The sequence below is a fragment of the Plectropomus leopardus genome, chromosome 23 (assembly GCF_008729295.1).
Source record: "Plectropomus leopardus isolate mb chromosome 23, YSFRI_Pleo_2.0, whole genome shotgun sequence".
Taxonomy (NCBI): domain Eukaryota; kingdom Metazoa; phylum Chordata; class Actinopteri; order Perciformes; family Serranidae; genus Plectropomus; species Plectropomus leopardus.
Window position 1 is genome coordinate 18,810,332 of NC_056485.1, and position 27,701 is coordinate 18,838,032.

Sequence of the window (27,701 nt, forward strand, 5' to 3'; positions counted from 1 at the left end):
CTATGATTGAAATATGACAAATGCTGAAAATCTTGCTCTATTTCGAAAAACCCAGGCCTACAAAGATTTGAACATTTTGCACTGTTCCAACAGACTGCTGAACCCACTGAGGTACTTTTTTTTTTACATGATAGCTTATATAAACCTGAGCCACATACCACTATAAATAAACTGCATGCATAACCACCATAAGTGCAGCCTTTATGAATCTGTGCGTGGGAAATTTTACCAACTTTTTTTTTCATTTTTCTTTAGGTTGAGTGACGATGAAGCAGGACTGCATGGACCGGATGAAAATAATGGATGTTTACAGTTTCTTACTTTTACTTTCACTTTAACTAACTGGTATTTATGTTGACTCGACTTCAGTTGTTGTGGAGCCAGTGGCCTCTCAGCTGCCAGGAGAAAATGTTGGACCTTTCTGCAAACTACAAATATGTAACAATTCTTACATATCAGTACCTTTCTAAAGTGACGCAGAGCTGACTTTGTCATCTGGAGGGTGAGGGGATGGTAAGTGGCGTGACATGGAGGCAAAATAATTGCAAAGCTGCAGACTACTGTTTGAGATCAACACACAAAACCAGTTTTGATTTAGCGAATCATTGGTGTTTTTGCAGCGGCTTTTAAACCATCAAATCTCCGCTTTTCCTGCTGGAATATAGATATAAATAAACAATTGTTGAAACATCAAGTTAAGACGTAGCTGCAACATATTACCATGCAAATGCAGAAACGTACAATGCAAAGAAAAAAAAAATTCTGGCATTGGAGTGAGTGTTTTTATAAAGCCAGTGAGTCGAAAGTTGTCATAACAGATAAAAATGAGAGTCCAAACTATGCAAATAACACGAAGTAAGTACTACTTTAAAGGAAATTAATAATGTGACATTTTAATGACTTTAAGCAAAGTTTAACTTTGTTTTAATGTTAAATCATCCCTAAAATAAGCTTATCCATTATCTCAACAGAAAGGTTTTCACCATGCTGACTTGTAATTTCGCTAAATAATTGCTATTAATGAAAAAAGAAGTAACTTTTCTACTTTGCGACAATAGTTTTCTCAGGTAAAAACCCTCGAAATTTGGGTCCATAACCCAAAAAAAACCCATTGTCCCAATTTCACCTCCGACAGCTTTATAATAGCACTGGCTTTCCACTGAGTAACCCTCCTGACCCACAGCAGCAGACATGTTCTGAAAGCCTACGGACAAGGTGGGGGGAGGAGCGGGCGGGGGGAGAGCAGAAAGGAGCGGGCATAAACAACTTATTTCAGATTTCAACAACGGCAGCGGCATGTGATTTATTTTTTTCCCTCAGTTATCTGAACCAAATGTTTTTCTAGGATGAGGCATCGAGGCATAAAGTACCTGCCGTAAAGGTTAACAGGAACAAAGCCCTTTTTTCCCTCCCTCGCCTGCTCCTGCCTCTCCCCCCCCCCCCCCCCGTTACCCCCACCTTCATTTTTGCCAGAAAAACAGGAAACTTGCTCAAATGAATCCCTTATTTGAGAGACCCTGACTCATGCAGACAAATCAATACACACACTAACAAACAAACAAACAGAACGCCCATCGGTGATTTCCATTTTAGGTTCTGCGGGTCGACTTACCGTGGCGTCCTTCTTCTCGTTCCAGCGTGTGATGAAACTATTCTCTCTCTCCATCTGTTGCACCCGCTCTTCATTGACCTGTTGGACACACACCAAGACACACAAACACACCTATTCAAACCGAGCCAACAAGGAGAGAATTGCTTGATAGAATCAGAAAACCATTTTTCGAAGGTAGGATTAATTTCAGCTCTTAAAATAACACATAGAAGACTAGTTTAAACCCGCGACTAGAGTTATCGCCTCGCGGCTATATTCCTCTGTGTACCAGTCACATTGCACTCAAAGTTTACTACCATGTCTGGGAAAACATTGATGATTTGCACAGATTTAACCTGTCAACACATAAGATCGATAAAATCAGCACAGTTTCAAGGTTGACAGCTAAGAGTGTCAATAATTCACTATCGGACCACATCTACCTTTCTGTTCTCGAGTTATGATGTGAGTAATGGCCAGAAACGTGTTTGCAGAACATTATAATGTCACAGTGAAGAAATTCGGTCAAAATTAGCCTATTAATTCTTGAGTTATGGCCAAAAATATTTTGTGTGAGGTCACAGTGACCTTCGACCACCCTCCTCAGACGAGGTGTCCCATTCACAGAAAAGGTCAAATCAGTTTATTGTTTAGTCTAAGTGGACGTTTGCGCCAAATTTGAAGAAAGTCCCTCAGGGCGTTCTAAAGGTATACTGTACACAAGAATGTGATGGATGCAAGGTCACATTATATATTTGACCATAAAAATCGAAACGCTTCATCCTTGAGTTTAGGTGGACGTATGTGCCAAACTTGAAAAAAATCCTTACAGTGTTTTTTGAGATACTGTATTCACAAGAACAATGAAGACAAGGTCACAGTGACCTTGACCTTTAATCTATGACACCAAAATGTAACCAGTTCATCCTTAAGTCCAGGTGGATGTTTGTGCCAAATTTGAAGATTTTCCCTTTAAGGTGTTCTGAAGATATCCCATTCACCAAAACGAAACAGAGGAAAGGTTACGTCGACCTCAAACTTTGACGAATCAGTTCATCCTTGAGTCTCAGTGGATGTTTGTGCCAAATTTGAAGAAAAAAAAAAAATCCTTCAAGGTCTTGCGATATAGTATTTAACAGAAAGGGAGAAAGAGGTAAAAATGGCCTTCACCTTTGACCTATGACCAACAAAATGGAATCAGTTCATCGTTATGTCTAAGTAAAACAATCTACCAAATTTGAAGAAAGTCTGTCAAGGCTGCATTCACAATGAATGGAATAGACAGACAACCCAAAAACATCCTGCCTCCGGCCACAGCAGTCGGTGGCGTAGGGACATAAAAAAAGCATCATACGTAAACTGTAGAACTGGGTCATTCAGCTAACACTTCTACAACTAATTTTGAAGGAGGAAGTTGGCTGTGAGTGTTTGACACAGCTCAGCACCAAGTGAATACTCTTTTCTTTCACAAAGCTCTGTGTGGGAATGATATTTTTTATTCCAACTTTTTTTTAAACACTATTATCATTTTCAGAGAACAATTTGCTTTGTAAGACTTCTACGAATGGCAGAGAAGATTGGGAGAAGAAAAAAAACCTCAAAAAACTCATCGTGTGTGTGTTTAGGCCTGATAATGGGCCCCGTCGACGACATCCAGCACAGAACTGGCGCTTTAATTAGCGAGATGTCTCACTCGTTTTATGTCACAGCGTGTGTATTCGCCGCCATTGGGCTCATGATTGGTTGAGCTTAATGGCTATTTGTCATGTGAATGATGGCGTCCCGAAACCGATTTGGAGTGAATGCTCCTCCTTTAACGTCAGAACAAGAGGGATCCAGGCGTTCTGGTGGGAATTAGCAGTCGCTCTGTGCTGCGTATCCCGTAAGCCAGGCAGCTCTCCAAGGGTAACATTGATCCCACACCCCCGCCCAGCCGCACATCAGCAAAGTCAAGCCAATTGTGGAGATTTGGCAGCAACAGTTCTGCTCCCCAGATGGTTGAAGTGAGAGTGTGTAAATAAAATAATGTGTGCAGTTTAGTTTAGATAAGCAGCTTGGTGAAATATGTATGCTTTATATGTTTTTTCACCTGACACTGATTTAAGAATCATCTTAAATCCAGCACTGTGCTGCACCAAAATCATCAATACGACTTTATTACATAATGTCAACATTTATATACAGACATAGATCCTACACACTGTCACTTGTATTCACTTAATGTACTTTAACAGTAAGATTAATCTAAAATGTTGAAATAAATCCACCAATTTGTCATATAACGACCTGTTTACAGGTTATGAAACGTATAATAAAGCTTGTTTTATAATGTCTTCTGTGGATCCTCAGTATAGACTGTAAAAAATATGGACACAACCACTGTGATGTCACCCATTTTTAAATCTCATGTCTCAGGAGTCACAGTCAAGTTTTAATTAAAGTGTCAGGAATAAAAACGAATTCTTAACATTATTTTCACTTTGAAAAATAAGAGCATGAAATATCTATAGTTTTACATGCTTTTCTGTTCAAAATTCAAATGCATATATGAAGCATTTACAGTATATGCACTTAAATATTTAATCATAGCTTAAATTAGTTTATTATAGGAGAAACGAAAACAACCAGAGAAGGTGAGACTGCTCAGTCAATGCTCAGTCAGTATCAGTTTTTCAGCATTAAGATATATTTTATCTTACATAAGTCATAAACCTGCCTGGTCTCAACTCGCCTCAAGCAAAAAATGTCCTGAACAAGACTCGGATGGTAGTTTTTTGGTTCTTGGTGACCTGTTGTTTTCAATAAAATTTGTGATTTCTTAAAATCAGTACAGTCAGCAAAGACATTGTTTTCCATTTTTGACTGTTTTTTGACAACAAATTAACCAATAAGTTAACCATGACTAGTAGCTACGTAAGATTGAAAGTGGGCAGATGATACCAGCATATTTTGGCTGTATGATCCTATTTTTTACTGATGTTAACAGTGTTTATACAATAAAAATCAGACGCCATCTAACTCAGCTCCACACAACTATCGACACTATCAAATGGCAATACATATATAAGTATATAAATAACATTTGTGACTCACACTGAAGAGTGTAATGTAGTTGCTGATGAGGTCATGGACGACGCTGGTTTCCTGTGGGGTTTGTCCCTGAGTCTGGAACAAGCAGGAGGAGAAGACAGAAGCCAGTTTTTCGCTCGGCATGTGGTTGAGGTGGGAACACTGCTGAATCCTGAATCACACAAAGAGACGTGGTTAGAATAACCCAAATGTACCTGCACAGACACACAGACACAGACGGAGACACACACACACACACACACACACACACACACACACACACACACACAGAGATCAACACAAACAGTCTCCTGCTCAATAACTCTCAGTCTCTCGTGCCCACACACACTGTACACTCAGACACAGAGAGTTTAGTGAAATGTTAGGCCTCAGTCCAAATTCAGCAAAGGGCCAATTAAGTCTTCTCCAAACAATCCACATCATTAACATAATGCGGCTAAATCACGACTATCCACTGCAGGTTTCTGAGGGAGCACTTGTGTAATGGGAGCTTCAGTGAATGAGACATCAAGACAGCACAGTGTTTGTATCCAAATGAAACTCGAGGTGGAGAACAGGTTTGTGGTGTGGGAGCAGCCGCAGGACAGGATCCAAGTTGTGATGTTACCTTTAGCCTCTTTTGGCTCTGCACCTCCTGTGGGACTGAATAATTTAGTATGAGAATCTTTACACAAAAAGCTGACTGCTCACTGGGGCTGGGTATCATTTAAAAAGTTACCATACCAGTGCCCTTAAAGTGATACAGATACCAGCTGAGTACTTCATTTGAGTGCATAATGTGACTGGAGTGGTGTGTATTAAAAACACACCTTCTGTCAACAGACTGTATGGGTTTTGCAGCTGCTGCTGCTGCAGGAGTGTGAGCTCCCAATACGCTCTCAGCCCAGTTCGTCACATGGTGCCGCTCTGTCAGTGACCTTCTGCATCTACTTATGACGCTTTAGGTATCCTTATGCGTTAGCTGTTTACGCTGCGAGATGCAGTTACCATGGTGTCAAATAATGAACATGGTGGACCGACGATGTTTACACAACAGCACATGGCAACCAATGGACCGTCAGTTAGGAGTTAAGCAGCAAAGCCACGGATGGTTAGATTTACGCAAAAGAGGCACATGGTCAAGTGTAGAAAGAAACCCAGAAAACCACAACCATACGGGAAGCGAACTCTGGACTTCAGTATGTATGATTGTTGAAAATAAATACGTAAATACAGGCAGTTATTTATCTGTCGCTCTGTTCTGATAGTGCTTTGTATTGAAAATAATAAAGCAAAAAAGAAAAAATATTTAAAAAAATAGCTCTGGCTTCTACTGGCTTCAACTGTGTGTTTTGCTAATTACTGGATTTTTTAAAAGTGAGCCAATCCTTCTGTCTCACTTGTAAAATTCCAACAAATGCTACAAACATTTTTGGATTGATTCATTAGTTTCCACCACATGGGACTGCTACGTCAGTGAGAAAATCAGCTCGTATTATCTGAAAGACCTGCCACCACATCTACCCCACACGCAGAACAGTATCCCAGACAAAATCTGAGGAGGTATCCAACTTGAGCGGTCAGAAGAAAATCACACAACAGAGGGCAGAGCGGGTCATTAGCGGAGCAGAGGGGACAACAGGCTAATCAGCAGGTGACAAACAGCGAGCCTCGGGCTGCTCAGAGTGCAGGATCTCTGAGTCTCCACACTTGTTAGATGTGTGATGCAGTGAAGCATCTGTAGAGCTACACCTGTTCTCTCAGCCACCAGGACTAACAAGGCTATGATTTAAGTTTAAAATACAAATATATGATTAAGTGATTTATTGATGTGTTTTATGATTATGAGTCATTAATTCTGATTTTGCTTTGAATAAAAAGTTAAATTTCAAATAATTTTAACAATTAACACAAATATTATTTACAAAAACATGAAAAAAAGTATTTTTTGAATGACATACTATACTATGACATTTTTATGATTTTTTTTTAAACAGACTATACTATATTATGACATTTTTATGATTTTTCTGACACATACTACACTATGACATTTTTATGATTTTTTTGGATATATACTATACTGTACTATGACATTTTCTGACACAAACTACACTAAGACATTTTGATATATTTTTTGACACATACTATACTATAAGATTTTTAGGTTTTTTCTTTTGACACATACTATACTGTAATATGACATTTTTATGATTTTTAAACAACATACTATAGTATTATAAAACAAAGCATCAATATTAAAAAACAATCAATAACTATGTTCCGGACTTTAGCAATTATCATGTCAATAAATTTAGTTAAAACGAGTGGTTATCTAAACCGGGTCTAGTTCAGGCAGGCACTGAGGCTGAATCCCGTCAGAAATGCGACATACAACAAAGATATCGAACAAATGTATTTCCATCACGAGTTATGCATAATTTGGAAAAAGTAGTTTCACTTCATTTTCACGCCCCACTGAGTGCTTGTTGTTGGACAGGTTGACCTCTTTGGGTCTCAAAAACTTATTTAAATGAAATAAATTAATGCATTTTAATCTTAAACTAAAAAAAACAGACTGTAGCTGTAAAATACATGCATTGTAGCAAAAAAAGTTATTTTACTCGAAACTAAAATGCTGTTTTGGCATCTTTGTGTTTTTTTTTTTTTTTTTTTTGTAGTTGTCCACATGCATTTCCATTCGGGATAAACTTGATCCTCACAGCAACCTCGACCTTGAAATAGCCTCACAAGCACAAAGCTTTAAAAGTGTGCAGTTTGAAGTGTGTGTGTGTGTGTGTACCTGTACAGATGTTGGAGCAGAGCATCAAGGGTTGACCTGTTTATCTTTGGCAAACTCTCGATGAAAGTGGAGTACTTCTTTACTCTCTGCCTCTCGTCCTTCTCATCTATAAAAACCAAACGGATGTAATCTGCTGTGAAATGCCAAATATTATAAACTGTAAGCCGAGACACGACCATGGACACACAATGGCAACGAGGGCCAGAATGCACTTTTTTGAAATACTGAAGCAAATTACATTTCAATCTGTTTTTTTATCTGTAATGATGTCTCTCTTGTCCAAAGACCTTGAATATTGTAATACTACAGACAGAAAACATGGAGCATATTGCGAAAATCTAACCATTACCCATATGTCTTTTACACTTTACATTTCTGCTTATTATGCATCACATACCCAAGGCAGACACCCAGTACGGATACAGCTCCTTGGTCAGCAGTGCGTCCTCTGCCTGGGATAAGAAGCTCTTCAGGGTGTCCGTCACATCTTCCAGCTGGTGCTCCTTCTTCCTCAACTTCACATTTCGGGCGTCTCGCATGAACTCCTCCAGGAGTGAAGCTACTCGACCAGGGTCACCCGGCCTCTGGTAGACCCCCTCCTGGCACAAACCTGGTTACACAGTCAAAAAAAGGGACTCGCGCTAGAATTGTTTGGCTCATCACTTTATGACTTTTGCACATTTTTACCCCACATCTAATGTGTAGTGTCTGCCATCTAAATTTTCTATAGTTTTCAGGAAATAACCAGCACTATGGATGCTAAACTGTGGGATTTAATAACGTTATATAAGCACATTTGAATCTAAATTGCAGGCAGAATAAATTTGCAGTTGCAAGGTGTATTAACCTTCTGTACCACAGTTTCAGTCAGAGTTGACTTTAATGCCAATCCCTCATTACCTTGCGTATCACTCATAACTCTGCTGTATAAGTACCCTTTGGGGGTCTAATTTAAGTCATAAAAACTGTGGAAGAAGTACTCAGATCATTTACTTAAGAGAAGGTAACAGTTCAACAGTGTAAAAGTACTCCATTACAAGTAAAAGTCCTGCATTAACAATCAATAAAATGCACTTGAAGGGGACTTTCTATGCTCATTTTCAGGTTCATGCACATATTTTAGGTTTTAAATAGAACATGTTTACATTCTTTAACGTTTAAAAAACTTTTTTTTAAATCATACCGTCTGTTGAGGATTTCCTGTATTTACCCTATATCTGAGATGCTCTGTTTAGCACATATCTCTTAAAGCTCCCTCTCCCAAAAAAGCCTAGTCTGCTCTAAATGGTCAGCATTTCCAGGACTTTTGCATCTGAGCATGTCTGCACTGTCACTGCAGCTGCTGATTTAAAACATCTTACAAACAACAACAAAAATAAAACAACACTCAAGGTAGCCTAATTAATGGAATTGCTGGTGGACAAAAAAATAATTTCCAACCCTGGTCTGCATGCATGAACACACAAGAAGAATTTTACTATTGGATATGGTTGGATAACTTTTTGTCTTATCACAAGGTAAGTCTGAGGGGTTGTGAGATTACAAATAAGAGAGACAAGAGGAAAAATTTCATTGCATACCACAAATAATGCAAATATATAAGTACCTTTTTGCATTTATCATGCAATGATATAGCAACAACCACAAAACTGTATATGTGTTTGCATGTTGCAAATAGCTTTGGATCCTGGAGAAATACTGCAGTGAAAAGTTGGTCTATATTTCGAAAAAACAAAAAATATACAGTGAAAAAGAGATGGAATAATGTCACAACATTATGCTCAACAACAATCACGGCGTAGCATACTGAATAAGTCAGCTCCTCAAGGGGAATCATAATAATAATAATAATGCAGAAATATATTTTTTAAAACTTTTCCCTTCCCGTAAGTATTAAATCTGGCTCACCATATTGGGTGACAAAAGCGATGCAACTGTCGAGTATAATGGGGACTCCATTCTTAGTCAGCTGTTGGTCGCTGAGCGCCTTGCCATCTGTGGCGGCAGCGAGTGTGATGGCAGAGTGCCACAGTGCAAAGTCCATCTTGTTGAAACCGTGGATGTAAACTGTTCTATTAAAAACAGAGAGATCAAAAAAGTATTAATGAAACACGCCAAGATATAATTTAAAACATCAACACAGTGTTTAATATCAGAGCTCATACACATTTTTACCAATAAATTTCCATTAATTTTCCATAACTTATAGGAAATTAGGAGGAATGTTAAATAATTTTATAAGAACTGGGGAGGGAGTTATGTTTAAACTTAAGAAGGCTTCTTTGTAAGGCATATTTTTGTGAGAAAAACAGAAATTAACATTAGATTTTCAAATTTACTACAGTCCCTGAAAACATCATATTTTATTCTACAGGTTTGTGAAACAAAATTGCACAACTTTTCCAAAACTTTCATATATATTTTTATATATACATATATGAATATACATTTATATTAAGTATATATATTTAGTTTTTTGCTTGGAAATTACTATTTGCAAATTCTGACTTTTCCAAGTTTCCATAGTGGTACGAACCCTGTCAAATTTTCATGTGTTAAAGTTGCTCATATATTTGGACAAGCTCTGCTAAATCATTACATAAACAACCAACAAGATTAAAGCAATCCCAAAAACGTTTCTGCAGAACACACATCTATAAACAACCACCGGTTTCCCATGAGGTTTCATCAAAAACACACAAACGAAGAGCAATTAACGGAAAGTCTCGTTGGATTACTCTAAAAGGGAGACTGTTGGCCTGCGCCGTCTCACCTTCTCTGCAACTGAAGCAGGCAGTCGAGCGAGACTTTGATTACCGTGGATGGTTACAGCAGGTAAAGTGCATTCGGACTAACAAGACAAAGCGTGGCATAATGTATCACGTTGCAAATGCGTTGCCAATTAGCACACTTTTTATTCAAAGACTGACATACCTTCTTCCCTCCACCATCAGCAGGACTTGGATCTTGTCTTCACCCTCTGTATGTGTGGAGACAGCTGGAAGGGGGATAAAAAGGGTAACAAGTTAAAGCAGCTTCAAAAACTGTGTACATTCAAAGAGCAACGCGTTGTGCGCTAATGCAAAGTTATGTGTTTAGGTCTGACATTTGCAAAAGCACGAGCGCTTAGAAGCTTTCGCCGTGAAACTTGAAAATGCATTCATTACCTGTCACTGAAAGGTCTCTCTTAAGTATTCATTTACTTTTTTAGTCAAATCACTGCAAATAATACAAGGCACAATATGTCTAGACATATCTGACTAGTCAAATGTGCAGACATATCAGTGGAGAGAAAAGAGAGGGAACAGTACAGTGGTCGAATGCACACAAGTGGAGTTAACAGCATTTCTTTGTTGTAAGGAAAAACGTGGGTATGGTTTTTTGTGTCACTAAAGGCACTTTAATGCTTTAAAACCTGGAACAACATCAGTTTTCCTGAACTGCTGGTTTGGTTTCTTTTGAAAACACTGCTGAAAAGGCAATACACAAGTCCAAAAGAAATGTCCTAAGAATTGCATGAAATTAGGAAAAGAGAATTAGTTTTAAAAGAAAATAATAATATAATAATAAAACATATTATCATTTATTTTATTTTATTTTACATTTTTCTTTTCTTATTTCTTCTGAGTTACTGGAACAAGAAAGGCTAGTGGGGTATAGATTTAAAAGAAAATAATAATAATAAAAATTATTATTATATATATATATATATATATATATATATATATATATATATATATATATATATATATATATATATATGTGGTCATCTAGCTTTGCATAATGTTCATCAAAATGCAACCAAATAAGACTGCACTAAGGACGAGAAAAAAAACTGAAAACAGACACTGACTTTCTGCCATTCTTCATTTCTATAATCAATCTTTCAAAATAACAGAGCAAGGATACAGAAAAACTGGGCGGAAGGACTCCAAAGCTCAGCTATAATCTCTTCTGTGGGTTCAAACAGCTGCTTGGATCATGGCAACAATCACACGCACCACAGAAAAAAGTACCAAAAAAAAAAAGATATGAAGCTCTGCAGTTAAGTCACAAATCTCCAAGCAACAACATCTGGCACTTTCATCTTAGTCAAGTTCCCACTGGTTGAGCTGAAAAGAAAACTAGCAGAAAGAAAACAGTCTGGACTTTGCCGGAATGAACAGTTCACATTTGGAGATTAAAAGCTTACTAACAAGCTACCTGCACAAGAAGTAATTAAAAAAAATGTTTGTTTTTTTTTTTAGACATTTTGGGAAATAAACTTTCCAAAAGACGACTTCCTTTAGTGTGTTTGGGAGTTTGATGTATCTCTGGTTTCCTTTTTTTGTGTTTGGGGATATCAATCAATCACCAACTTAGCTGTAGTTTGTTTTTTGTACATAAACAAAATACAGTGTGTTAAATAGTTAACTTTAGAGCTGCTGGCAGTTGTATTCTATTTTATTTATTTATTTTTTTTAGCCGTTTACCCATTTTTTTCAGTAGTTGTGCTAAACTACGCTAACTGGCAAGCTATGTTATATCAATGCAGACATACAACAAATAAAACAAAACCCTAAAAATTAAAACAAATGACAAACAAACAATAATAATACAAAAAAAAAACTTTCAAAAGGTAATAGTTCAAGCTATGCTAACTGGCTGCTAGCTACGTTATATTTTGTTTATTCAATCCGGACAAAAAATGGGTTAGGGTTAGGGTTAGGGTTAACATAAAAATGACACATTGTGGTTTTCATTTCGCTAATTTGCTGCTAGCTTCTGAATCCTATTATTTATTTGTAGATTTTTTTTTTTTATCAAGTTAAAAACTAAATTAAAAAAACATGTCGTTCTGGGATAAGCTAACTGGCTGTTGATTATGATTTTTTCCCTGTTAAATCCATACAAAAACACAAAAACAACAAGAAATTTTTGTGTTTTAAACTAAGCTAACCCACAGCTGGCATTATCCCCGTTTCAAACTTCTCATCTAACTTTCTGCAAAAATGCAAGTAATTTCCCAAAATATTTAACTGTTCTTTTATTCTTAGAATTGCCATCCTTTTAAAAAACCCCTGACACCCTGAACTTGGGCCGACCTCCACATTTACCGAATTTAAACTATTCAAAGTAATCCCATAAAAGGTACAAACAGTATTTTCTGTGTACTGTACATCTCAAATGGGTGATTTTGCAATTAAAACATCACAAAACAAGAACAAACGTTGCTGTTTTCTCTTTCCTCCACCTCTGCATCTGCTTCTTTAGTAAACACAGAGATCGATTATCGGCACTGACAGGAAACCTAATTTAATTTAATAAAAGAGGATTTGTAAAAAAAAAAAAAAAAAAAAAAATACACGCAACAGTTTTATTCTGAAAAACACGTCCTTTGTATGTTGAGCGAAAACGGCAAAAGCAATTAATCCCCAAAAGTCTCTCTTAACAACTCATTTTCTTTTTCATTTTCTCTGGCAGATTTTCAAGGGCACCGTGTTTCATTCTGATCCAAACACCACGAGAAGAAAGCGGAGAACTTCTGAGATTGATATTGACTTGAGAGAGGATTATTAACAGTGTTATCAGGTAAATGCAAAACACTTGTCATTGTTGTTTGAACAAACACAAAGCAATTCTCTTTTATCCATCGCACAGCTCAGTGGGAAATTTTTTATGACTTAATATGTTTGTGTGATAAGGAACTCTGTCTGCAGCCTTGTTCTCTACGTAATTTGTACTGGGCGTCCTGTAAGAGATTTCCATTATGGTTTTTTTCCTCTAAAAACGGGGTGATTTTGGGTGCTGGTGCACATTTCAAGTGGGAGTATGAAGTGCTTATTTTGAAAGGAATTATATGATGACCTCGTATTATCACAACCCCTGTTGTCCATATTTGCAGAGTCCTTGACTCGATTGATTAAAGTGGTTCTTCTGGTTTGAACCAAATTTCCGAAGAACAAACTGTCTGTGTTTATGGCTGGGAAGCAATTGAGGGATCCTGGGATTTTTGGAGCAATAGCAAAGCTTGCACTGTGTTGGATTTTTGAGGCATGTTTTTTAAAATTTTGAATGCAAATATGAAAAAACAAACAAAAAAAGCAACAAAGAAATGTAATTAAGGGAAAATCTTACAACTGAAAAACCAAATTTCTTGTGGTTTTGTTGAAAAATTGGCATAAAGACACTTTCTAAAATACCTTGCACATATTTTTGGCATTTGTGTATTAACATTTCTTTTTACTCAAAAGCTGATATATTGAAACCACTGTATAATAAATATTGTCCAAGTAATAGATCCAAGAATAGATTTCATTACAAAGTTACACTGCCAACTACTGGCCTGGCATGCATACTACAGGTTTTTGGTTGTTTTTGTGGTTGCATGAGGTTCGTTCTCACAATGTTATCATTTAAATTCAGATTTTTTTTAAACACAAAGGAAAGATTTGTCTGTTTCTCGTAGGGACGTTCTCATGTAAACATGGCCTGAGTGGCCATAGAGAGAGGTATCACTAAAAACAAGGATTTTCTGAAAGTAAATGTAGAATTTTTAAGGATAAAATGATAAAAGCCAAATATTAGAGCATTCATGTTTCCCCCAGTGTGGAAACCCTTTTATTGAGAAAAGATTTAGAAAAAGGTCATAAGTCTGCCAGCCTGAAGTCAAAACCCAGGAATGCACTTGCAAGGAACTCCTTGCAGTTTGAATCGCTGCATGTTGGAAAACATGTAGTGATTTTAATTGAAAAGTGTATTTATTAAATCCCTCGCTGCTACACGGGGGCACCTTTCATGCGGCGGTGTCACTGCAGAGAAAATAACAGTTAATCCCATGTCACAGACTGTGATTCCTAAAGGGATCCTTTCAGTGCTCCAGAACCCACCATCCCCCCGACAAAACACAGTCCCTTCTGGCGCTAACGGCTCCTCGGCTGTGACAAATATGGTTTGAGAAAGCCTGGAATAAAAAATGGGCGCCGCTGCAGTTCTTTATCCCGCCCAAGGTGAGAAGACGGGGCGGCACTTTGCACGATTTGATCCACGTCGAGCCGTAAATGGATTAAAAAGATCCATTGATTCTCCCCTCCTTCTGTTCGCACATCACACTGGTGCAATCGATCAATCTGCCAAAGTATGTGTGAACTTTCGAGCCGCACACCGTAACTGGCAGCTTCCCTCCACCGACTACCCTTTACATAACTGCTGTTTGCCAGAAATGTGATGGAGATATTAGAAAAATGCATGCTAGTGGGCAGTAGAAAGACTGCTGCATCATACTGTGAATTCATCTAGAATTTGATTGTGCTGAAATCAAGCAAAGCACATTAAGGTCTCTTTATACTGAGCTTGCCATCTGAAACTCTGTCCCTGAATAAATCTGACTTCAATCTGACTAACTCTTTCTCCTGCTAGAAGATGTGTTTTAAAGCAGTGGATGTGTGACAAACCTCCCTCAGTCACTCAGTGGCCCCGAGAGAAACTTAAAAAGACTCGCAGCACGAGTGAAGGGGGATGATGGTCTATTTGAGAGAACCTGGTCACCTGACTTAATTTATCTGCCTTTTTTTGTATAGATTTTTTTTTGTAAGTCCTCTATTTTCTCTTTATTTTAATTATTGAAATAATCGCCCTTTTATTGATTAATTTATCAAATTTATTATTATTATTATTATTATTATTATTATTATTATTATTATTATTATTATTATTACTATTATTATTATTACTATTATTATTATTGCTATTATTATTATTATTATTTATTATTATTATTATAGCTTTCTGGACATTTTCCATATTTTTTATTATTGTCGTCTATTTTTTTTCTTTACCCCCCCCCATCCTTCTCTGTTACTCTCTCTCTATCTCTCTTTTTAAAACTAATTTTCAGTTCATTCCCTTTTTTCTTAATTTCTTGCAATTTCTATTATTATTATTATTATTATTAATTTATTTTGTTTTTTGTTTTCTGTTTTTAATCTTAGATGTCTTACAGAGTGTGGGTAGCACTTTGTTAATAAGTTAACAAACACATTTTGTGAGAAAGGGGAAATCCTTAATCCTACTTTGTGTGATGCTTGATGTCTTATTACATTATGTTGACCTGTACTGACCTCATAATAACAGAACATCTTTTAATATATGTCTGCTTCATCTCCTCACTCCATTCCCCTCAAAAAAAAGTTTTTTTTATAATGGAAGAATAAGATAAGACCTAACAGAAATGTGTAATGTTGCGAGAAGCTGAAATGTCTTTTGACACTGGTTGCTTACATGCATCCTCTAACATCATTAAAAAGTTATAAATGCAAGTTGTAGATGGGGGCTATGGACTGGTAGCTTTTTGGAAATTACGCAGTATATCAAAATGGTGAGAGTGGATTTTAAAAAGCTAGGATTTTCAGCAGCTGACCACTGACCTGCTCAACCATGTAGATAGAGTCATTTTGGGCTGTGAGATTTTAAAACCTGATTTATTGTGCATCAAAAGCTCCACTGAAGCTTTTTAACCAGGGACTGTTTGCTTATATAAACTGTGACGATTTTGGGACAAATCTGAGGAAAAATGAATTCAACAAAAATGAGCTCAAAATGTGTTAGAGGAGTTCTTTTAAAGGTATATACTAAAGCAAAAGATAATTTAAAAATATTCAATATAAATGCCATGTTCTTTTGATTGCTTACCAAGTACTGCAAAATATTGAAAACTGATATTTTTTCTAAATATTACATTGGAATAGTTTCATCAAAATATTCAAAAATCATTGTTAAAAATAACAAAATCCTCATAATCATAAAAAAATATTATAATTATTATTAATAATAATAAGAGATACAGGCTACAACAAGGCTAAAAACATGACGGCAGTAATGTTTTTCAAAACAACTTGGCACATCGGGGCTTCAGGACACTTTGATTACTTCGGACAAGCAGTACAAAGACATTTTGTGGTATTATTATGTATGTTTTTTAACATTTGCTTCAATTTTTAGTCAGAGGAGAGCAACACCTTTTTAGCTTAAAGCTATCCCTTTAACTAAAATTTAATTTTGTTTTTGAGAATCGAAATCACAAACTATAGTATTGCAATAACTGAATGTATAAATATTTTCTTACATCCCTACTGTGCTCATGTTATCTGGTTAAAGGGAAGGCAGACTGAGCAGTATAGAAATAATATGCAAAAAAAAAAAAAAGCAGTGTGCCTACTGAGCTCCTGCAGCTGTTTGAGTTGAAGGACTTCCTCCTCGCCCTCCTCGTCTCCTGGGCTGAAGTGCAGGGCAGAGCCTTCCAGCGTAAACCAGCCCACCCTCCAGTGGTACAGGTCGTGGCCCTCTTTGTAGTGCAGTCTGCCAATCAGCTCGCCGTCTCTCTGCACCAGTCCCTCGACTTTAGACGGAACGAAGCACTGTGAAATGAGAACTTTAACATCTTAAAACTTTTTTTTTTTTTTAAACTGTGGCATCACGACAAAAACAGGTGCAGCATTGTTCCTCTTGCAGGGATAAACCTTTGCTCAAGTCTCTGCTCTCTGGCTGAATTATCTCTCTTGCTCTGGCTCTGTGTGGCCGTTGTTGTGTGATTCAAATTGAAATACGGAGGTGTGGAAGGGCCTGTGGTGCAGATGGAGAGACGTATGGACTAATGCAGCTATACCTCCCACTATCTATGACTGGACTGCCCGGGATTAAAGAGATAAAAAGGGAATAGGGGACATATTTATGTTGGGTGTTATTACAAGATCCTGTCTGCGTGTGGGGGGAGAGATAGTGCGGCCACTTGTCTTTTTGAAAGGCAGCTCGGGGCTCACTGAGGACAATGTTTGAGCTGCACAGTACAGAGTGACTGAAAAAGTACCGGATGGCTGTGCTTCACACTTTTTTCTAACTTTAAGTGAAAAACAAACTTATAAAGAATCCGATGGAAATGAGTGTGTGCGTGTGTGTGTGTGTGCTGTATGCAAAGTGTGTCACCTTTGTTAGTGCCTGGATCCAGTCATGCTGTGTTTCCTGTGTTTCGGCTCCGACAATCAGCGCTCGCTCCGTCTGCAGGTACAGCTCCACGGTAAACACAGCCCTGCCAGAGACACACAGCTCAACAATTAGACATCTGGGACAGAAGGTGTCCTCACAAACACACATGCATGCATGAAACAGGCACCAGAATCTGTACACATCTGCAGACATGCAATTAAAAACAGACATCCTGACGTTTATGGAGCCAGATCAAGGCCAAAAGGTTTGCTAATTAAACAAAAAAAAAAAAGAAATTTGATTGAAAAAAACATTGAAAGTGAAAGTTCAAGTTTTGATCTTAAATTATTAAAAAAAAATCAAAATAAAATGTAAATTTAGGAAAAGGTTAATTTCGAATGAAATATATTTAAAAATAAATAATGTGTGAAAAAAATACCAGAATTAAATCAAAATTATACAGAAATAATTTTTTTTTTTGCTATACTAATTTTTATTATGAAAATGTTTTTGATTTATTTTAAGATCAAAACTTGAACTTTCAGTTTAAAAATTTATTTTTCCAATCCATTTTCCCGCATTTTTTTAAACAAATCTTTTGGCCTTGATCTGGCTCCATAGATCATACGTAAAAAAATTAAACAAATTGAAAATTAAAAAAACTGTGGTGAGTCTTGTTTACATGCTCCCCATGCGACTTGTTTTCTGAAAAACACTCTAAATGTTTCTATTTTTGTATTTCTGACAACAGAATAGGAACAGTAGTCTGGAAACAAAAAAAACTGTCCACGCTCCTTTTCCTTTTCTTCCTAACTTGAAATTACAAAAATCAAACTTCACATGTCCATACTGCGTAGGAACCCTGTGAGTAGGCGTATTTCTGAGCATTTGAATTTCTTTATTTTGGCACTGAAAGGAAAAGATTCTTTGAATGCTTTTTTCCACATGTGTGTCCATGACATTTCATCATATTCAGCTTGAATATGAAGATAGTTGGTACATGTATTTTACTCAGCAGATAAATAATAAAATAACTTTTTATAATCTGTATAGATATATATATTTAATATGACTTATTGAATCAGATTTCTGTATATTTTCTGGTCTTTTTATGTGAAGTCTTTTTTTTCATTAACTTACAGAGCTCAGGCTATATGTTGAAGATATTCTCATTTTTGCCTTGAAACTGTCATGAATGAATGTGCTTTTGTTCCGCGTGTGTCAGTCAGGAACATTCGGTCCCCTGGGTCGTGAACAAAAAAATGTATGTGCACATTAGGTTATATACACAGCGACTATATCATCCTTCGGAAAAAAAAAATGCATGCACTCCCACAATCATTCATCCACACACACTCGCAGGCGAAACCGTTGCTGTCGGAAGCAAAAAGGCAGCTATTAATCTTAGTTGGTCTTTCTCCTCCTGTCGTCTCTGCCTCTTTCTTTCTCTCTTTCTCTCTCTCTCTGTCTCTCTCTCAGTGTGGAGGTACAAAGGTCAGAGTATCACTATCTTAATGGTTTGAACACACTGCCAAGCGATGGCCCCGTTTCCATCGGTACGCTACAGCGAGGGAGGCTCTAAATGCTACAGCGATGGGTGTTTAAGGTGGCGTGTCACGGGGGTCACGGCAGCGCTGAGTCGCTCTCTTCTCACGCCTGTCAGGGGAACAGGCGAGACACGGGTGTTTGCGTGCCCTCACGTGACCCTCCCTCACACTCCCACCCTGCTCCCCCCTTCCTCGCTCTCTCCTTGCCAGCAGGTGTGCTTGTTAGAGGGGGTCCCAGAGGGAGAGGGAGGGATAGAGTGGCGGCGGGGTGCGGCGACGTGTTGGGCAAATGGTTAAGACAGAGGGAGAAGACGGAGGGATAAAAGATGAACGCTGAATTATGAGCGTCCCACAGGGAGGGAGTGGCTGGGGAGAGGAGAGAGAGGAAGAGCGAGAGAGTGACAGGTGTTGAAACAATCACGTCCAGGAAAAAAAAAACATGAGGACTGAAGATCTTGAAGGTACCGTACCGCCATCATCAGACAGGATGCACTCCTGAACTGTATGTGTCTGCAATTTTAAACGGTTTGCGTCTGATTATATATCACGTCTGAGATGCTGTACATTTTTTCATCTTGGAACCCATCAGCTATCATGTGACACTGATAAAGCCTCTGTGGGCGTTGGCCAATATTTTGTAAGATAGAGCCAACAGATATCCCATTAAAAACTTCTTCTTCTATGCAACTCCCATTTTTTAAAGGTTGCAACTTGAGACATGTCGAGTCAACCTTTTGGCTCATCTCTATAAAACAGATTCTGGCATATAAATACAGATATGTTTGAAAAAAAATCGAATAAAAAGCTGAAATGTCGTCAAGGATAGCTGATGGGTTCAAAGCAGGGCTGAGCAATAAGTTGATTTCATCGATTAATGCGAATTTGCGGTTAAGAACAATTTTTTTTAAGATGAACACACACACATGACAGACCTTTCATAAATGGTTTGACCCTTTGAAAACTCACAGTGTGGTCTGATTTCTTTTATAAACATGGGGATAAAAGGTGATGACCAATTTGGTAAGAAATGTCCCACAATTTTTTTTTGACTGTCTTTCTTGAACTTTTCTGACAATTTTTTTGCTAATTTTTGTGGCCATGTCTTGTTAAGTTGCTTGCTGCATTTTTCCTGTTTTTGAAAAAAGTCATCCAAATTTTCTCAGGTTTCAAAGGGTTAAATTATTTTGGATAAGAGCAGTATTAATCTGGTATCCAAAATGCATCCTCACTGGTTTGTCAGAGGCAAATAACAGTACACAGGCTCGTGTGCTTTTTTGAGAGTGTTATAGTAAGGAAACGTATCCTCTGTTGTGGAGTAAAGTTTGACAGAGCTTACTCACACATTTCCTTGAGGAGGAATCTGCCGCACAAGATTCACCTGCGGTTTAAACAAGCATAGAGGCATCTATATGTATTTCCGCTGCCTTTTATTTTCTCCTTAAGGCTTCCCTGTGCTCTGAGAAAGCCTTAATTCCCCAGCCCTCGTATATCTAACCCATCTCGCTTGCAAAGTTAGCACCTAAGCCCTTCTAAAAGTCTTTTTAAAAACTGCTATTTTTGTTAGTGTGTGTGAGAAGCAGACAGCGGGGGAAAGAGAGAAATGAAGTGGTGCAAAAAAAAAAGACGACAGAAAAACAGGAAGAGAAGAAAGCTTGTTGAATTTGAAGGTCAGGATCTGAAATATTCTTGTCGAGACGGGGTGGATGAGTCAAAAAAAAAAAAGTCCCTCAACTTATCACCAGCCAACATGCTCCCTTTGCATTAATTCCTTAGGAGTGTAATATTCGGCTTTAGCAGACGTATGTGTCGGGGCCGCGCTGTAATAATTCACGGTGTCCTCTGCCACGCTGAAATTACCCAAATGCTGTGCTTAATGGAAGCGACACCTACGGCCTCCTGTAGAGAGGCGATAGGCTGCTGGTGGGAGTGTGTCATCTGCATACGTTAATATTCATGAGCGGCAGACAGTCAAGAGGTGAGGCGTCCCCGCTCGGCATGCTGGGAACGCTGGAAGTTGCCGGAGTGAGAGAGGAGTGAGTTTAATCTAGTGAAACGTACAGCCATTATGAGCGACAGAGAAATAATAGCCTTTCCGGGGGCGACGCCGTGACCTGTGACAGGGATGTATGCGACGGGCTAAAAATGGTGGCTTTGTAGCGTCGGTGCACACGCACGCACACACACACAAACACACACGGCATAACCTGTCATGACTGTGTGTTTGTGTCCAGGTCATTAGAAAGGTCACAGTTTCAGCTGGCCAGATGTGTTTTTTAATGGCTGTATGAATAACACTTACAAATAAAAGCATTGTTTCCTCTTCATAACATCTGCTGCTGTCATTAAGGACCTGGCTTATGCTTAAATCATAAGCCATTATCAGGCTTCTCGCTCGGGAAGCGCACACACACACACACACACACACACACACACACACACACACACACACACAAACACACACATAAACACACACATAAACACATACATATGCGGTCCGACCCGATGGGAGTGAGGAGAGGGAGAGCGGGAAAGGATCGAGACATCTGTTTCTTCTTCCAGAAAAGAAATAAAGCAAAAAGTTTGTTGTCAGAGCAACTTTTTAACTGAATCATAATCTGAGCAGCGAGAGGGGAGGCGTTAGTGAACGCAGGGAGGGCAGTTAAAAACGCTGCCGTTTGCTTGCATCTCCAGCGCCAAAGTAAACAGGAAATATAGCGCTCGTAAAGCCGTGATAGGTTCTGTTAAACTGAATAATGCCCGAGTTAAGACTGTGCTAATGAGACGTATGACAATGGAGAGAAACTATGTTTACATGTCTGTGTGTTTATGTTATTGCACGTGTGCAGTAAATTGTAATAAAGCCGAATAAAAGAAAATAAATCATTTAAAGGCGTTTGTGTTTGTACGACATGAACAGTCACATTTAAAATATGATTTAGTGTCATTTTAAATGGGTTTGACTGTTTGTGTGTCTGTGTGTATGAGAGCAAACTTAAACGCTGAGAGCAAATGAAGCCCTATATGCAGCTTGAACTGCAGTAAAGTTTAAATTAAATGTAAATTATCACTTACTGCACTGGATTTAAATCAATATTAAATGTTTTGTATCAATATTAACAGTCAAATAACCATATTGAGTTGAATTGAGGTGTTTCTCAAGGCTTAACTTAAATTGTTGAAATCTATACTAAGCCCTTGAAACCAGAGCAAATTGGCTTCATCTCTTTCAAAAACATGGGAGGAAGGTAATGAGCAACTTTGCAAGAAACTACCTAAAATGAGCTCGTAATTACTAAAAAGTTACAAGAAAATTACGTGAAAATTAGCACATATTAAAAAAGAAAAATGGTCTTTAAAAAAGGAATAAAATGGTGTGAAAAAAGTGCTAAAAATGTAATTAACTTAACATATATGAATAAAATTACATAATTTTAATGAAATAATTAATTTTTAATAATTTATAAAATAAAATTTTCTTACATTTTTCTCTTTGTCTCCTGCTTTTTTTGTCTTTTTTATTATTATTGGGGGGGATCAGTGGACTTAAGTCTCATAAAACATCTTTTTATTGTATTTTGTAGATGATTTTTTAATGCCTGAATTGATAAAATCAGGCTGTTGCTGAATAGTCTCCTAATGGCAAGGAGATGCCAATGGACTGCAGAAACTTTTTTTTCCCAATGGTCTTCTATTAAAAAAATAAACAAACATTGCAATAAACAGTAATATCAAACAGCAATACTTGCAGAACTGCAATACTTAAAAGTTGCAATATATGACGAATCATCAACCAAGTATAGAAATAGTATCGAATTATTGGAAAGTAAGCAAGTTGTCCCAGCTCTAATATGTATGTCATTTATTAGTGTGTGTGTGTGTGTGTGTGTGTGTGTGTGTGTGTGTGTGTTCATACCCAGCTCCAGTCATTGTCTCTGTGTTGCTGACAGCCAGGCTGACCACCTCGGTGACGTCCACCCTGCCGATGGCCAACGGGCATCGCTCGTTCTCGTAGTAACTGAGGAAGCCGCCCTCCAGCGTACACCAACGACGGGCCATGTCTGAAATACAAATATAGTCATGTAAGCACAGAAATATACAGACACATATAGATTTAAAACAGAATACGACTGTCATGCTTCTTTCTGCTTAGCTACTTAACTTAAAGGGGACCTGTTACACACACCCATTATTTTTCTTATGCCATCTGTCTGAATACACCTGTATTTACTCTCTGTATGAAGCAGCTGAATTATGATATATTACTCATAGTAAAAAGGCTTCTTAAGCAGTTTTTTTTAAAGATGTTTTTCAAGTCAAAGTTATGAAAGGTTGTTTGTAGTGCGATGAAAGATCAATGACTTTGAAACAGTTCAGTTATATGTTTTAAAATGAAGGTTTCTCTGTTTCCGTGGAACAAGCAGGAAAATAAATAATGACAAAAAAGACACAAAAACTGTAACTTTGAACATTTTGTCGAGGTCTACGTTCTGACTATTTTTTCTCTGCTTCTGTCTATTGCTGTTTCTTGTTGCTATTGCTTCTCTGCATGTAATGTTTAGCTTTATGTCGTTGCTTCATGCTGCTTGCTTGTTGTTGCTGTTCTGCTGTTTCGTTGCATGGCTTGTGCTCTGTCTTAAGAATTCCTGTTTGTTATTGCTATTGCTGTCTTTATGGCATCCTGCTGTCTTTATTCTGTTGATTTTATCATTTTATAGGTTTTAAGACATCTTGCCACAGGACTGCAGCTGGCTAACACTGGCACAAGGCAGGTTTCTATTAAACCTCAAATTGCGCAAATTGAAATCACAGATATAAAATACAGCTAATGGAAACACATCAATTTAAAACATTTATCGCAAAAAAGTTCTTACACTCACACAAGATGGTATTTCAGGTGCAAATCTGTCATGGAAACCCGCCAAGTGTGATTAATGTGTGTTCTCCTTAAAAAAACTAATGAAATGAACATTTTAATCATTGGTTTTGACATAAAATTTGTCAATCAGTGCATCTACATTGATCTGTTGTCAACTTTAGAAAATGTAGAGCTCCTTTCCATATGCACCCCGATTTCTCCAATATGTTTGGTGCTTCTGTTGGATTATAGGGCCAAACATTTGCATGCTGATACAATTTAACAAACTGGCTATTGTTCTCGTGGAGTCAGAAAAAGAAAATAATTAGAGCCTGCAATGTTAGTGATTGGTTTGTGAACAATTAGCACCACTCCAACCCTATTTAACACAGCTAATGACTCTCTGCGAGCTAACGCGGCACTGAGGAGAAATTGTTTAAAACTTCGGAGATAAGACACCGTGCATCACAGCTGTGTCACTTTCCTTCTCTGTTAGGGTGCATTTAACTAAAGAAAAAACACAAGTTGTTTGTATCCAAAGAGATAACACCACCTGAAGGCCGTGAAGTGAACATCCTTCCAGAAACAATATCCGAGATAAGAGCGCGCGAGAAAAAAAGAACATCCGCACTGCAATTAGTAAAATAAAGACAACTGGCAGACTGTGGCCTTCTTTCCTAAATCAACAAAAGAAGTCTTGGCAGCATCACCAGATTTCATTTTTGCACTCAGATGACGTATGTCCCTCATTTTTCTGTCCATTAGAGGACAACTGAGTCAAGTCTACTGTACACTGCATGTGACACTCCGAGTGCCGAGCAGATTTCAATCACGATCTCGGTGGAAAACGCTGGAAAACATACAGCATTGTCTTTAATGACTGTCTGACTGTGCGATTTACATAGCCAATGAGCATGAAGTTCATGAAAACATACCTAATTTTGGATTTTCAAAGTCACCGTGCCATCTGCTTTTGTGTTCCTCAACACACACGCACACAAACACACACACACACACACACACACAAACACCCCCTGTCGCTTGCGACTCCAAAGTTTCCACTGTATTCGTCTCATGAATATGCTAATTGTGGATTCCTCTGCCAACTGTGTGTGATGTTTCTGAAGGAACAGATATAGTTCCAATAAAAAAGGAAGTGTCTACAACTGGCTGTTAAAAGAAAAAGGATGTGATAAGCATAGGAAAGGAGGATGTCAGTTTCGCTCTATTCACCCTTGCGCTGCCTCTCTGTACAGCTCTTTCTTTGTCTTTTCCGTCTCCAAAAAAAAAAAAAAAAAAACCCAATCTGGACACAAACAGCTTGAAAACTGACGAACAAGATATTGGTCTTTTTTTTTTCCTTTTCAAAAGTTGCTTACTGTGGCATTTAAAAAATACAGTTCTTCTGACCCCACTTCCAGAGAAAATAATAATAATTCCTGCAGCTGAAAAATCATCTTTATCTGAAACCAGAGGAAAAAAAAGAGAAACTCTGGTATTTAAAGTCATTACCAATCCAATCTGTCAGACGGGATGCGCTGTTGTCTTGGTGACGGAGAGGATAATGCACTTCACTTCCGTTTTAAATGTGTCCCTGGATTGCTTAGGGTTTTGCAGGAAATGTCATGTCCATCATTTCCCACCGGGGGATAGTTATGTTCTTATTTTGTGCAATATTTTTCCTGTAATTCTGCCTTTCTTCCCTCTGTTCCTCCTCTAATAGGGTAATAACTGAGTGGATTCATTTGTACAATCTGAAACCCTCACACAATCATCTTCTTAAGAGGCGCACTTGATTTTCTAACTGGAGTCAATTGCTATTATGAGCTGCTGGAAAAGCCGTAATGCCATTGATTTTTGAGACATTTTGCTTCATAATGGTTTCTGAGGTTACAGAGGTTACGTTCGAAGTGATGTACCGACAAATACTAACAGGTACTGTCCAGAGGACATGAGATAAATCTGAGGATGATTGTAGGGATAGGGAATTGTAGGAAATGGTGTGTTTAATTGACAATTTCTTTATTTAATTTTACTTTTTCCAATGACAAAATCCAACTCAATAACCAGAAAAAAATGTTTGCATTTTAAATTTCTGCAAACCTCAGATACATTATGTTATGACGCTCTATAAACAGCCACAGATAATTAAAAAAATAAATAAATAAAAATGGGGGCGATGGAAAAGCAGCTGGAAAAACAGCCATGGATTGCAAAAAATAAATAAATAAAAACATATGGGGGCTAAAAAAAAAAATTATGTTTCTTTTTCATGTCCCTTTGTGTGGGGAAAATTATTGGACCCCCTTTTTTTATTTTTAACCTTGAACGTAAAACAAACAATGGAAAGGGGTCGCAGAAGACATCACTTTGTCTCGAACGTCCTAAAACACCATTAATAGATGTAATTTTCATGATGACACACATGTCATCCAGATGCTCTCTCCTTGACCTACGTCTGACAAAATCTTTCACCCACACTGTAGGAAAAAGGAGGAGGGAGGCATTTTTAATTTCCTCTCAACTCCAAGGAGAAAGACACTAAAAATCCCAATGTGAATCTGGGAGGCAAATTGCTGCGGGACCCTCAGTCCAGACGTGCGGACACATGAATGGGCTCGACCGACCAGTTTCTGAAGACTGAGGACACAGAAGGTTGGGAAGGAGAGGGATTAGAGGGGCCAAAAGGTGTTGAGAGACGACAAATGTTTGACAAATGTAATTTCAGATACAGTTATCTCTTTTCGGTTTGAATGAATGAATATGAGGGATTTGGTGGACCGAGGAGAAGACAGAGGAGGTGATGATGACAGGAATTAGACATTTTCACAGAGGCCTGAGAGTAAAAAAAAAAATCTTAGACCAGGCAGGAAGTTGTACCGATATGACCCAAGATAAAAACCACTGGTGTGCCTGACATTTCAGTACCGTAAATGAGGAATTGCTGCAGCGAGTTTTAGTTTTTCACAAAGCAGTAATGAATGCCTTTGAATTCTTTCAAGAAATTTAACAAGAAAACTGGTTTTATCAAAGAACTGGTGGATCTTTTATCCACTAAACATGGGTGCTTTTAAGGACCTGTTGCTGTGGTTCTTGCAGATTTTTATCCCCCTAAATGTGGGTGTTTTTTTATACTTGTTACTGTGTTTTTTGCAGATTTTTAGCCCCAAGATGGCTACCCATGGGTATTTTTCCAGCTGCTTTTCAGCCCCTAGACATATGTCTTTTTAGCAACTCCTCACTGTGTTTCCTTTGCATTTTCAGCCACCAAAAGGGTGTTTTTTAGGGACTAATTTTTGTGTTCTCTGAAGATTTTTAGACCCCAAATGGGGGCTTTTTTAGGGACCCTCTGCTGTATTTCCAGCAGCTTCTGAGACTCTTGACATGGCTGTTTTTTATGGACCCATCACTGTGTTTTCCTGCAGAACATGAGTGCTTTTTGGCAACCCATGGCTGTATGTCCTGTGGAATTTTATCCCAAAAAGTGGGCTGTTTTTAGTGACCTGAGGCTCTCTTTCCAGCATCTTTTTAATCCCTAGATGTGTTATTTATGGACCTGTCACTGTGTTTCCTGCAGATTTTCAGCCCCTAAAGGTGGGTTCTTTTTATCGACTTATGGCTTTTTTTATGGCTGCTTTTTAGCCCCCAGATATGGTTGTTTTTTAGGGACCGCTTGCTGTGTTTTTAGTGGATTTTTTGCCCCTAAATGTTTTTAGCAATCTCTGGCTGTTCTTCCGCTGATTTCTGGGGCCTGAAAGAAAAATAATACATGAAACCAGGCAGAGAGTTGTACCAATGTGACCCCAGATGGAGCACTTAGCAGTGGTGTTGCAGCACCATAATGACTGCAGTGTAAATGTGGAATAGCTGTAATGA

At 37.9% G+C, this 27,701-nt stretch overlaps 1 protein-coding gene across 4 annotated transcripts in view; it reads right to left on the reverse strand.

Annotated features, from left to right (window-relative positions):
- Positions 1 to 27,701, reverse strand: part of arap2 (ArfGAP with RhoGAP domain, ankyrin repeat and PH domain 2) — a 141,454-nt gene that overhangs the window by 22,228 nt on the left and 91,525 nt on the right. For all 4 annotated transcript variants that reach the window (XM_042511854.1, XM_042511851.1, XM_042511853.1 and 1 more), the window contains exons 16-24: positions 22,884 to 23,028; positions 17,424 to 17,526; positions 16,660 to 16,858; positions 10,398 to 10,461; positions 9,372 to 9,535; positions 7,861 to 8,073; positions 7,464 to 7,569; positions 4,685 to 4,832; positions 1,613 to 1,690 (exon numbers count right to left, since the gene is read on the reverse strand). In XM_042511854.1, the coding sequence (XP_042367788.1) occupies positions 1,613 to 1,690; positions 4,685 to 4,832; positions 7,464 to 7,569; positions 7,861 to 8,073; positions 9,372 to 9,535; positions 10,398 to 10,461; positions 16,660 to 16,858; positions 17,424 to 17,526; positions 22,884 to 23,028 (1,220 nt within the window). The remainder of the gene's footprint in view (positions 1 to 1,612; positions 1,691 to 4,684; positions 4,833 to 7,463; positions 7,570 to 7,860; positions 8,074 to 9,371; positions 9,536 to 10,397; positions 10,462 to 16,659; positions 16,859 to 17,423; positions 17,527 to 22,883; positions 23,029 to 27,701) is intronic.